Here is an 11,828-nt window from a genome sequence, read left to right as displayed (position 1 = left end):
ACCAGGGGCTGCACCTAGGGATTGGGCCTGCCCTCTGCCACCCGGGAGCAGGCCTAAGCCAGCAGGGCGTTATCTCTCGAGGGGTCCCAGACTGCGAGAGGGCACAGGCCGGGCTGGGGGACTCCCCCCTCCCCCGCCCCTCGAGTGCACAAATTTTTGTGCACCGGGCCTCTAGTATACTAATAAAACCCTAAACAACTTGTCAACTGTTCGACTGGTCTACTGTTTGACTGGTTGCTATGACATGCAATGACCACCAGGGGGCAGACACTCAATGCAGGAGCTACCCCCTGGTGGTCAGTGCGCTCCCACAGCTGGAGCGCTTCTCAGCTGCCCGACGACGGGTGCCAGATGCCAGGCTCACAACTGGTGAACACAGCTGTGGTGGCTCGAGCCTCTCCCACCTCTGTGGCAGCACTACCAAGTGGCGGAGGTGGCGGGTGCAGCAGTGCTGGGATAAGTGGGAGCAGCACAGTGCTCAGCCCTGCTCAGGCTCTTCCCTAGCGCACTACTACATCCCCCGAGGGGTCCTGGATTGTGAGAGGGCACAGGCCAGGCTGAGGGACCCCACTGGTGCACGAATCCATGCACCGGTCCTCTAGTGTTGTCATAAATGTAAACGTACAAAATGCATGGATAATAAAACACTAGTTTTTCTTCTATTGGTGCTTTTACACAAGATCTTATCCTAAAAGCAAGCAAAGGAATCTGTTGCTACCAGAACTTGGAAACTGCTGTGTTATGGCATCATATCAGGGAGTTGTTACTGCAGTTTGCAAAATGAAGTTAATTCTATAGGGAAGGCCTGGGAAAATCAGTCTTCAGATCTTCAAGAACTGAAAATAACTGTCAGGTTGCTAGTATAGGAGGCATTTTTTGAACTTAAAATTATCCTATTAACATTTGTTTCTCTGTGAAAAAATATAACAAATGTAGCCTTTCAATGATTGCTTAGACATGGTTTAGAAATACCTAGGTTTATTTTTTTTAATGTTATTGATTTCAATGGTTTAGAAATACCTAGGTTTATTTTTTTAATGTTTTTATTGATTTCAGAGAAAGGGAGAGAGAGAGAAACACCAGTGATGAGAGAGAATCATTGATTGGCTGCCTCCTGCACACTCCCTATTGGGGATCGAGCCCACAGCCCAGGCATGTTCCTTGATCGGGAATCAAACCATGACCTCCTGGTTCATGGGTCAATGCTCAACCACTGAACCACATGGGCTGGGCAATACATGGTTATTTTTTAAAGTATATGTACACTGACAAAGTTGGTAGGATGTTGTTCCTTTCTGCCAAATTTTAAAAATCACAATTATTATACTTTCTATAAAAAAGTTAGCAACACTCCAGCACCCACAGTCTTATTGCCCCTAATTTGGCTAATGGGAGTCCTAAGCATTCATGGGATCCCACAGCATGAGGGTGGAAACTGAGTGGGACACCTCCTCAAAGTTCACCTGCCTGGGCCATCAGCCCAACTCAGTGCCCTCCAGAACCAGAAGGTACTCACCGATCCCTCTGTGTCTTTGAAGGGTATTCCCCGAGTCCCTCCGGTGGCTGATGGCTACCCAGCAGTTTGAGTCTGCGAAGAAGTTGATCCTGCACTTCACCCAAAAGAACTCCATGAACACCGAGACTGACATCAAAGGCGTGATGCCCGGTGAGTACAGGCCCTGGGAGAGGCGCCCCTGTCCTGGACCGAGTATCAGAGCAGTTCCCCGATGCTGGGGATGGCTGGTTTTCCAGGTAGCTGTCCTAGCTAGCGGCTTCATGTCCTGTGATGGTTGCTTAATGTCTGCAGATAGGCTAGGAATATGGGCAGATTGAAATTCTCTCCACCCTCTAGGAGTTGGGTCTTTCCTGGCCAGGTCTGACACACTGCGGGGCCCCACATAGCCTGCCCAAACCCCAACGTGCAGTGTGAGCCTAATGTGCACCTAGTCGCCAAGGGAACATGCGCGAGGGGCAGGTAAAAATGCCCGAGCCTGGCACAGCCCTGCCTGCCTGCCTGCCAGGTCCAAAGGCCCTCAGAGCACTGGCTGGGAGCGGCTGGCTTCACTACCTTTCTTTTCCCAAGTGCGACCTCGGGGAGCTGCCACCGTCTATACCTGTCATGACCGATTTGTGGGGGCTGAGGAAGTCGGAGCATGAAGCATTTCTGCAGATGGGTTCAGGCCCGCTGGCAACATCCTCCCAGGGCAGATCCAGCTCTCAAGCTGCGGCTCCACAATATCACCAGGAGGCTGTTAAAATCCAGGCTCCAGGGCCTTCCCTGGCACCAGAGGTTCTGATCCAGTCAATTTGGAATAAGCCCTAAGAACCTGTGCTTTTAGTAAACACTAGGAGAGATTCTGGTGCCCACGGTGCACAGATGCCCTTTTGAAAGCCCCTGGTAGACCCAACCCAAGCCCTGACCCACTCCCCCAACCTGAAGACCCGTATTGATGGCACTGTTGTTATAAATTTCCCAGACAAATAATCTGCAGGCCCTTGTCCCAGAGAGATACGCACATTTCCCACCGTGACCTAAACTTGGATGCCGCAGACGTTCACTAAGCGTCGCCATGGGCAGGCACTGCTCCGGAGCAGAGAAAGCAAGAGGCAGAGCCTTGCTCTCGTGGAGCTTGCAGGCCCACAACGCACAATGAGATGTGTAATGTGCCCGGGGGATGCATGCTGTAGGGAAAATCTCAGAGTGGAGGGCTAGAGGGCGGTGGTGAGGACCCACTCTGAGGGCTGGGGAGCCTGGCTCCAAGTACAGGTGAGCAGACACCTGCGTGAAGTTGGAGAATGTGCCGGTCCCGATGGGAAAGGAGCATGAGCCGAGAAACTCAGAGCCCACTGGCCGGGAGAGGCTTCTATACGCGCCTCTTCCGTGGTCCGAGACAGGCTGCTCACAGCCTCCTGACTCAGGGGATCTGGGGTTCAGTGTCCCAGATGCTGCTGCTCAGCCAGGTGAGCCCCTGCCTTGGCCTGTGCCCAGGACCTGGGAGGTGGGGACAGCAAGGCTAGGCCACCTCCACGTCAGCACAGGCAAGAGTTCAGGAGGCCCAGAGCCCATGCTTTACTGGAACAAAGGAGGACATGAGCCAGGTCTGCTTTCCGAGAAGAGCGCTGAGTGCTGGTGCTCCGCAGAGGGCGGCTGTGGCCCTTGTCCCGCGGCAATGACCAGACACTTTTCTAAATGACTTGCAAATGTTAACTTACATCTAATATTTACTCTTAAATGCTTGATGTGTATTAACTTATATTTCTTCCCAACTTGAGTCCTCTGAGGGGGTTACTATAGTCATCTGTGTGTGCAGGAGGGGAAACTGAGGCACAGGGAGGGTTAAGTATCTTGCCAGAGGTCACATCCTGAGTAAGCAGTTGAGCGGGGACTTGAACCCAAGAAGTCCAGCAGAAGTGGCTTCGCTGGCTGTTTTTGAGAGAGGGGGCTGAGCTCTGAGACAAATGTGCCTGTTTGGAGAGGAATTCGTATTGAATTCACTTTCCTCCTTTTGGGCATGTTTGCTGATTTTGGAGTGTCCAGCTCTCTTCCCGAAACTTATCCAGGCCCCATTCATTATGAAGATAATGCTCTTAAGTCTTTCCGTGTAATTTGTTTCGGGAATTTCCCTAATTAAATCACATGTTCTACTTTCAGGTTGAAATACTGTCTGGGAAAAGCTTGTTTTCTCAATCCAAATTACACTCATCCATTTCCCTCCTATTTCTGGAGGGAAATGAATTTTCCCCTTTCTTTGCCTCTGAGTTTTGCTGGTGTGATTTTTTATGCTGGTGCCCCTGCAGGAGGCTGAGGGGTGGTAGCTGGCACAGGTGGCCTCCCCTCCCCTCAGGAGGATAATCACACATCCACTCCTGGGGGGCACTGCGTTCACACCTGCCTCCTGATCTTGTTCACACCCAGCTCTCGAACACACTGATGATAGCATCGCGGCAGAAGCCGCCCAGTGCTTGCGGGAAGACAGGTGTCTGTTTCATCTAATTTGGTCACTTCCAACTTTCTGAGGCTGGACTTGCTTTTCTGCTGGAAATCTTCCCATCGCCTCACCTAATCCACCTCCCAACACCTTAGTGTCCTACTTCGCCTCTTACCTTCCTTGACTCCATCCTCACTGCTACCCTTCCCCTCACATCACCTCCTACTCAGAACTGCTTCCCAGGACCTGTAGGCTAGACCCCCAGTCCTCCAACTGCTCTGAGACCCTGTCTCACGTCTGCCTGCCTCTCACAGATGCTCTGGCCTTCGCTGGGCCCTCAGAATGCACCAGTACCTCCTGGCTGCAGGGCCCTCCCTGTCCTCAGCCTCGCCCTCATTCGGCCGGCTCCTGGGAAACCAGCCCTCAGGTTAGCCTGACTCCTCAGACCCCGGCCAGCTCTCCAGTGGTGCACCATCTCAGCTGCAGGCACCGGGGCCCGTTGCTAGCATCCAGCTGTGACGAACGGTTTGTGTAGCTCCTTAGGGCCCATCGCCCTGTGTCTGCAGAGCCTGGTTCCGCTGTTGCCCAGCACTAGCAGACCTGACTCCTAGCAGGCCTTCCACAAAAGCTAGTAAATACATGAAACGTGGTCAGCTGCAGTTACTGGTTGTGTTGCCTGGAGGTGGAGGAGTGTCTCAGGTTAGGCTGCAGGTGTATGCATTAGGGGAGTTCCTGACCCTGTCAGCGTATCCTAATCTTGGATTCAGGCCAGAAGAAAACCTCATGTTCCAAAATGTTCCATGCCCTTCATCTTTTAAACAGATCTTCAGTTTATTATTGAACATGGCAGATTTTCTCAGTGGAGTTTGCAGCTGAATTACCACCAATATTTGGGTCTGCTCTGGAGTGTCATTGTCACAGTATCACTCCTACAATCATTAGTGTCACATGGCATGTCCAAGTACTGACAGCTCTCCTTGTATCATAATTCCCAAGATTTTGAACATGTACTGCAGGAGTAGAGCCTGCTGGTTTCAAATGTGGCCACATGGACGGCAGCCACTGTACAGAGAAATCTTGGAATAAGAGCTCCACCCCTGCTCCTAGTCGCAGCAATGGGCAGTGCCCCCGCAAGGCCTGGCTGAAACACTATGTGCACATGATCCTCATCAGAGCCTTAGGAGGACCATAACCAGGCCATCCTGCTGTACATGTGAGGAAACGGGGCCCAGAGAGGCTGAGTGTTGGGGAACACTGCTTCCCCACACCCCACATTCCCTCCTCGTGGAAGGAGCCAGACCTGAGGAGGCAGAGCGGACCCCCTCTCCTCTTTCTCCTGGAGATTGGGCCATGTGCAGGGTGCAGGTCCTGTGTCCTCAGACATCAGGCCCTCTCGGGTAGTACCCAGGGAAGCTAGCCTGGACCAGCCTTGCCAGGATAGGCAGATGAGTCTGTACGATGCAGGCATTCCAACCACAGGTCCCTCCCAGTGGTGGAGCAGAGATATTGTCCTCACCTGCCTTGCTCTTCTCCATCTGTTTGGAACCTGAAGTGAGAAAAGAGGGGCCATGTATCAGGTCACTCAGGGTCCCCAGCAATAGGTACCTTGTCCAAAGTCCTCCTCCTCCTGCCCCTCATGCTCCTCCTCCTCCTGCTGCTGCTGCTCCTCCTCCTGCTCCCCCTCCTCCTCCATCTGCTCCCCCTCCTCCTCCACTTGATCCCCCTCGCCCTGCTGCTCCTCCTCCACCTGCTCCTCCTCCACCTGCTCCTCCTCCTTCTGCTCCTCCTGCTCCTTCTCTACCTGCTCCTCCTCCTCCTCCTGCTCCTCCTCCACCTGCTCCTCCTCTTTCTGCTACTCCTCCTCCTGCTGCTGCTCCTCCCCCTGCTGCTCCTCCTCCTCCACTTGGTCCCCCTCATCCTCCTGCTCCTTTTCCTTATCCTTCTGCTACTCCTTCACCTCCTCCTGTTCTTCCTCTTCTTTCTCCTCCTGCTGCTCCTCCTCCTCCTGATCTTCCTCCTGCTACTCCTGCACCTCCTCCTGATCCTTCTCCTGCTACTCCTGCACCTCCTCCTGATCCTTCTCCTGCTACTCCTGCACCTCCTCCTGATCCTTCTCCTGCTACTCCTGCACCTCCTCCTGATCCTTCTCCTGCTACTCCTGCACCTCCTCCTGATCCTCCTCCTCCATCTGCTCCTCCTGTTACTCCTCCTTTTCCTCCACCTGCTCTTCGTTCTTCTGATCCTCCTGTCTTTCTCCTCCTCCTCTTCCTCCTCCTCCTCCTCTCTTCTTTTTCTTATTCTCATCCTCTTCTTCCATCTGTTTGCTTCCTCTTCCTTACCTCCCTTCTCTTTTGGTCCTTTCTTGTTTTTTATTTCTGTATCTGACGTTTTTCCAATTTTACCAGGAATGCGTTAGCAGTGTACACAAACTTAAAACAAAGACAGTTTATTGCACACCCCCATCCAAATGAATGCAAATGACCTTGGCGTGTGTTTCCCCTGCATCTCTGAGGCTGGCCTCTGCTGTTCTCCAGAAGCATTCTTTGGCCTCTCCCCTGGATATCCAAACCACGGAGAGGTCATGACCCTTCCAGTGTGTCTGCAGGGACACCTTCCCTTCTGCAGTCAGTGTTGAGAAGTGGGGACAGACTGGGTCAGCTTTTCATTCGGTTCTTGTAACAGTGCTCTGAGGTGGGCACAGTGTTCCACTTAACAGATGGGAAACTGAGGCACAGAGCAACTAAGTAACTTTCCCAAGGAGCCTCAACAATAACGGCTGAAAGCCGGGACTCTGCTGGGTCTGTGGGCCCCTCGCTGCCCCCCCCCCACCCCACCCACCCCCATTCTGGAAGGGAGGCCCCGCCCAGACAGACCTGGGCCCTCTGGCTGCATCTCACAGGGACTAGCCTGGGGGCAGAAGAGGGGGCAGAGTGACAGGAGGTGCCTGGCCTGGGTGGGAGATTCCTAACTTGACTCTATTTGTTTTTTGTTTTGAAATGTTCCTAATGGCTCGAAGCCAGAGGGTGGAAGAGTCCTGGCTGGGGAGCAGGAGGAGAATTGCTTTAACAGCTGTTTCCTTGATGCAGAGTCTGTCGACCCTCATGCCCCTTTTTACCCGTTATTCCCGTGTGCAAGGACTTCACAAAGCCCTGCGATTTCTGTCTGATAAGCAGAGGTGGAAAGGCCTCTTTCCGTTACCTATGCAGTTACCTCCGGAGGTCTCCGACGGCCTCTAATGTTTCCTGTAACCTGGCTGGTGGACTTTTGTCCTAGAACAGACCTAGTGCTGAGCAAGGTTATGTTGCTGTTGATAGGCTGGTGGGTGATATGTCTAACGGACAAAATGTCAGTGGCCCAGACAAGTTCATTTCATTCCAATTAGAATGCAGTTCCTCTGTAGACTGCAGTCAGTTCTTCAGACCTGGGGCTCTAGAGTTTAATGTTATATAAAAAACAAAACTCAGTTATAGTTACAATTGCTACAGCTTCTTTAGCAACATCTGTTTTACTTCTAAAAATGTGTTAGTAGTTAAGTTTGGGCCACATTTAAAAAAACACAACCTTTAAACTTATGTAAACATCTTAATGGGCATTTAAGGTTTCTTCTTGTAAGATTTTCATGGTGAGCAAGTGGAGCTATTATAGTTGATTCCTGGTAAGTTTTACAAAAGTGAAATTACTCAGGTCACTGGATCCAACATGATCTATTAACTATAATATTTCTATATTCTTTAAAAGTTTTTTAGATTTTTAACCAGGAGGAAAGTATGTTTGTAAATCAAATTAGTCCATTTTTACAAAGGGGAGCATAAAAGTCAGGAAGACCTCAGGAGAGGGTCTGTGGACACAGCCGAAATGCCAGCCGTCTGGCTTGTGCACAGACCTCAATCTTCACACCTAAATATGGAAAGGAAGAAAGTTCTGGAAACTCAAGTGGTATGGTATCCCTCAGACATAGGAGAGGCTTTTTCTTCTCCTTCCTATGCCACAGCTGGTGACACTGATCCAAAAAAAATTTTATTTAAATAAAAAGCTCCTAAATCCTTATGGTTAAGCAAAATATTTTCCTTCCAACTGTAACTAATGAGGCTGGCGGCCCTCCTGCCATTGGATGGCAGGAAGGAGCTAGAACAGGAGAGAAGTAAGGGGGGCAGGTGGCAGGGGTGTGGGTGTGGAGGGCACTCTTCAGAGACTCCCTGAGGGAGCTGCTGCTCTGGGAGGCAGGCCTGTTTCCTCTGAGCACTAAAGGCTTCTTAGTATACGGGGAACTTCCCACCTCCACTGCTTTTTAAGAAAAACGTAGTAGACTTTTTTGGGATAACTTTAAGTTTTCAGAAAAGTTGCAAAGTAGTACAGAATTTCTGAAGACCCCTGACTCAGTCTCCCCTCTTATTACCATCTGATATTACCACGGCACAGTTGTCACAGCTGAGAAACTGCCACGGGGACGCTACCGTTAACCAAACGCCAGCCTTTATCTGCATGTCACCATCTTCCCATGAGTAACCTCTTCCTGCTCCAGGGTGGCATTTAGTCAGCCCGTTTCCCCAGTCCCCTCCGAACTGCAGCAGTTTCTCAGTCTTTCCTTGTTTTCGTGGCCTTAACAATCTTAAAGAGCTCTGGCCAGCCACCCAATTGGTTAAGTGGTCCTTTTCTCTTTTAGCTCCCGAGTAGGGGATTATTCCCCCAGGACAGGCCTGGGCAGGAGCAAGAAGGGCCTGGGAGGCTGGACGGTGGCTTTTCTGTGCACAGAGGGGTAGGGAGGCCGTGGAGGTCCAGACGTTGCCTATTTTAATCTTCCATGTTAACTTGCTAAGTCAACACCAGCACTTGAGCAAACCCATGAACCCGGTTAACGCGGCCCTGGGATGCCGTCAGTCTGTTCAGAATGGCTTTCGGAGGCCATTTGAGCCTCGCAAGAAACTGTCTCCTGTGTGGTTGGTCACATCACTTTCAGCCAAAACATCATGTCTTTCCAGCTGCCAAAGGCTTTGAGCGTTAAAAGTATACCCACGTGTAGATTGTGTGTATCTGTGTGTGCACAGATAGGCACACAGTTCCTGCATTTATTTCTCTTTCGAAGATGCATGCACTGGAGGGGCGGTGTCGGAAGCAGCAGCGACGCCATCGTGCGTTCCGCCCACAGTTCAGTTAAGGAGCATGTCAGCATGTGCTTCTCTGAGCAGTGGGCGGTGCAGACAGGTCAGACTTAGAAGGAAGCCACTGTTCTCAGTGCCCAGAGCCCAGTGAGTGCTCAGTATCCTAGAATCACCCTTCGGCCCTGACCTCTGCCCGTGTGGAATGAGCCTGTGCTAATCACTGCGTGTGCATCCTGCCTGGCTCCCAGGAGAGGCTGACAGTGAGCATGGCTCCCTCCACACCCCACCCCGCGGGGAATCTGAACAGCCAGGTTAGAGTCCGTGAACACCTTCGCTATCCTGACAGCCAGGCTCTGTCCCCTGCCTTAGAGGGGAAACCCCACAGCATTCTCCCTGTTCACGATGCCTGATTGGGCACCGGCTGTCTTCGAGGCCGCCGGTCCGGGCCTTGCGGAGAGGTCACGCTCTCTTTCTCCGCAGAGCTGGAGAAGGAGCTGTCCCGGAGGCCCAAGAAGGTCTGCATCGTGAAGATGGTGGGAACCCGGAACCTGTGGAAGAACATCGTGGTCCTGTGTGTGAACTCGTGAGTTGCAGAGGGACACATCCGAGGGCGGGGACAGGGAGGGGCCGGAAAGGGCCTCCAGGCCCTCCTCCTTCCCAGCTGGTTTTTGAATATGACTGAGCCGGCCCTCTGGCCTGCCCAGGGCTCCGCCCTTCGCTGAGGGGCCCAGCTAAGTCTGATAAGCCTGTCAGAGCTTTCTAACCAGTTGCTGGAGGATATGGGCCCCAACCCCAGCCTCAGTGCAGCTAGAGCCCCAGCCAGCCACCCCGGGCTGCACAGGCGGGGCCCAGGGCTAGTTCACACAGATGTGCATCCTTTCGACTGCGAGAGGATGGGCCAGGCTAGTCCTGCCATTCCCCACAGCTGTTTCTGTCAAAGCAGCTCCATTGAATCAGGTCTTGGTATTGGGGTTCCTGATTAAATTTTGGGAAGATAAAAAGGTTCTCCTGCCAGAGCGATAGGAAAGCTCAGACCTCACTTACACCCTGTCCCCCAGGTGAGGAGACCATGGCCCAGGCAAGGGACTGACCAGCCATGGCCACCGGGTGGTCAGGGCCAAGACCTCAGGCCTCAGCCTCCTGGCCCAGAGTTGGCCCTGGGCACGGTCACCGCACCACTGTCCATCTTGGGCAGACACTGGCTAGACCAACAGGACCATTAAGAATGGAGTGACTTCTCCAAGTTGTATTTTGGAAAAAAACACAAAACGTGACAAAGACAAGATGACATTCTAATGATTCTTGTTGGAGGGTGCCTCTTTCTCTGGCTTTGTTGTCCTAAATTGCCTTTGTGGTCAGAGGACTTCCTCTCCACCAGAACAGAAAGGTGAAGACTTCCCTGCACCCTCCCTAAGCCAGGAGGAAAGGGCAGTCATCGGTCCAGGAGACTCGCTGAGTCTCAGTTACTAGATGAGAAAAGGGCGCCCAGGGGCTGGGTCCTCGGCTGAGTGCTTCCCAAGCAGAAAGGCGTGTGTTGGCAAAGGGCAGCATCCTGCTGCAGGGGTGGGGTCTGCTGCAGGGGTGGGGCCTGATGCATCTTCGAGGCGTGATGAGAGCACCAAGGGAGTTGGAGGAGAAGGGAATGGATGCTGAGCGCTGACATAACAAAGGGGCTCCCCCAGCGTGCAAACGTTTCACACCAGACCCCGTCCCAAAGGGCCCTTCAGAGCCCTGGGTTCAGTCCACGTGGTGTGGTCACCACTGCTGCAGCCTCCCTGGGCGTGCACAGATGCTTCCCAGAGCAGACATCTGTCTGCAGCAGCTGGGACACATGTTGCCAGCAGATTTCTATGATCCTGTGGGGCAGACAAGAGGCTTGATCCGGGCAGTGGAGGAAACGGATGTAAATGAAGAACTGAAAGTCTCCAACCATTTGGCCTGGCTTCTACTGGTTCTTCAGGGTGCCTTTGACAAGTAGTGGCAGAACAGGGTTAAATAGGTCATTCTCTGGACAGATTCCCAAGCCCCCAGAGCCCCGAGTGCTGAAGGAAGAGGCAGACACAGACGGGCAGTGTGTCTCTAAGGTTGTCCTTTGCCAGCTGAGTAATCTGTGCAAGCGGCTGGACCTCCCTCAGCCTGTGTGCCCGCCTATGAGGTGGGTCTGACAGTAGCTCCTACGTCGCTGATGTGGGATTGAAGGAGTGACACGAGGGGAGCACTCTGTCTTGCATGTGGGGTTCCCGTGAAAGTTGCTGTTTGAACAGAAGGCCTCGCTGCCTTTATGCTCACACCTTTCTCCTGGAGTGATGGCAGGGAGTGAGTACGCGCCCCAGCGAGGGTCACCTCTCTGAAGTCTTCAGTCTGCGTGTCACTCTCCTATCCGTTCACTGATGGTAACGGCACACTTTTGATTACACATGGAGCCGCTCACACGATTCCTTGTTGTTGGACACAGTGACTCCCAGGCGTGGCGCGGTCCCTGGTGTCCCTGCATGCCCGCACATGGCCCTCTCGGTGTGTCTCCCACAGGCTGACAGGGTTCGGGATCCACCACTGCTTCGCAAGGAGCATGATGGGCCATGAGGTGAAGGTGCCACTGCTGGAGAACTTCTACGCGGACTACTACACCATGGCCAGCATCGCCCTGGCCTCCTGCCTGGCTATGTGTGTGGTGGTCAGGTTCCTGGGGCGCCGGGGAGGGCTGCTGCTCTTCATGATCCTCACTGCCCTGGCCTCCCTCCTGCAGCTCGGGCTCCTCAACCGTGAGTAGAGCCGGGGGAGTGGGAAGGGCTGTGGGGCG

General features: G+C 52.9%; 1 protein-coding gene across 1 annotated transcript in view; it reads left to right on the top strand.

The window, feature by feature from the left end:
- Positions 1–11,828, top strand: part of SLC22A23 (solute carrier family 22, member 23) — a gene marked incomplete at its 5' end in the record, with an annotated part of 211,668 nt that overhangs the window by 161,865 nt on the left and 37,975 nt on the right. Inside the window, 3 exons of the mRNA XM_014542380.1 lie at positions 1,539–1,666; positions 9,509–9,611; positions 11,558–11,790. Coding sequence (XP_014397866.1) covers positions 1,539–1,666; positions 9,509–9,611; positions 11,558–11,790 — 464 coding nt within the window. The remainder of the gene's footprint in view (positions 1–1,538; positions 1,667–9,508; positions 9,612–11,557; positions 11,791–11,828) is intronic.

This window comes from Myotis brandtii, unplaced genomic scaffold, assembly GCF_000412655.1.
Source record: "Myotis brandtii unplaced genomic scaffold, ASM41265v1 scaffold300, whole genome shotgun sequence".
In the NCBI taxonomy this organism is placed as follows: Eukaryota; Metazoa; Chordata; class Mammalia; order Chiroptera; family Vespertilionidae; genus Myotis; species Myotis brandtii.
The sequence above is the reverse complement of the archived record's forward strand: the minus strand, read 5'-3'. Positions and strand labels throughout refer to the sequence as shown.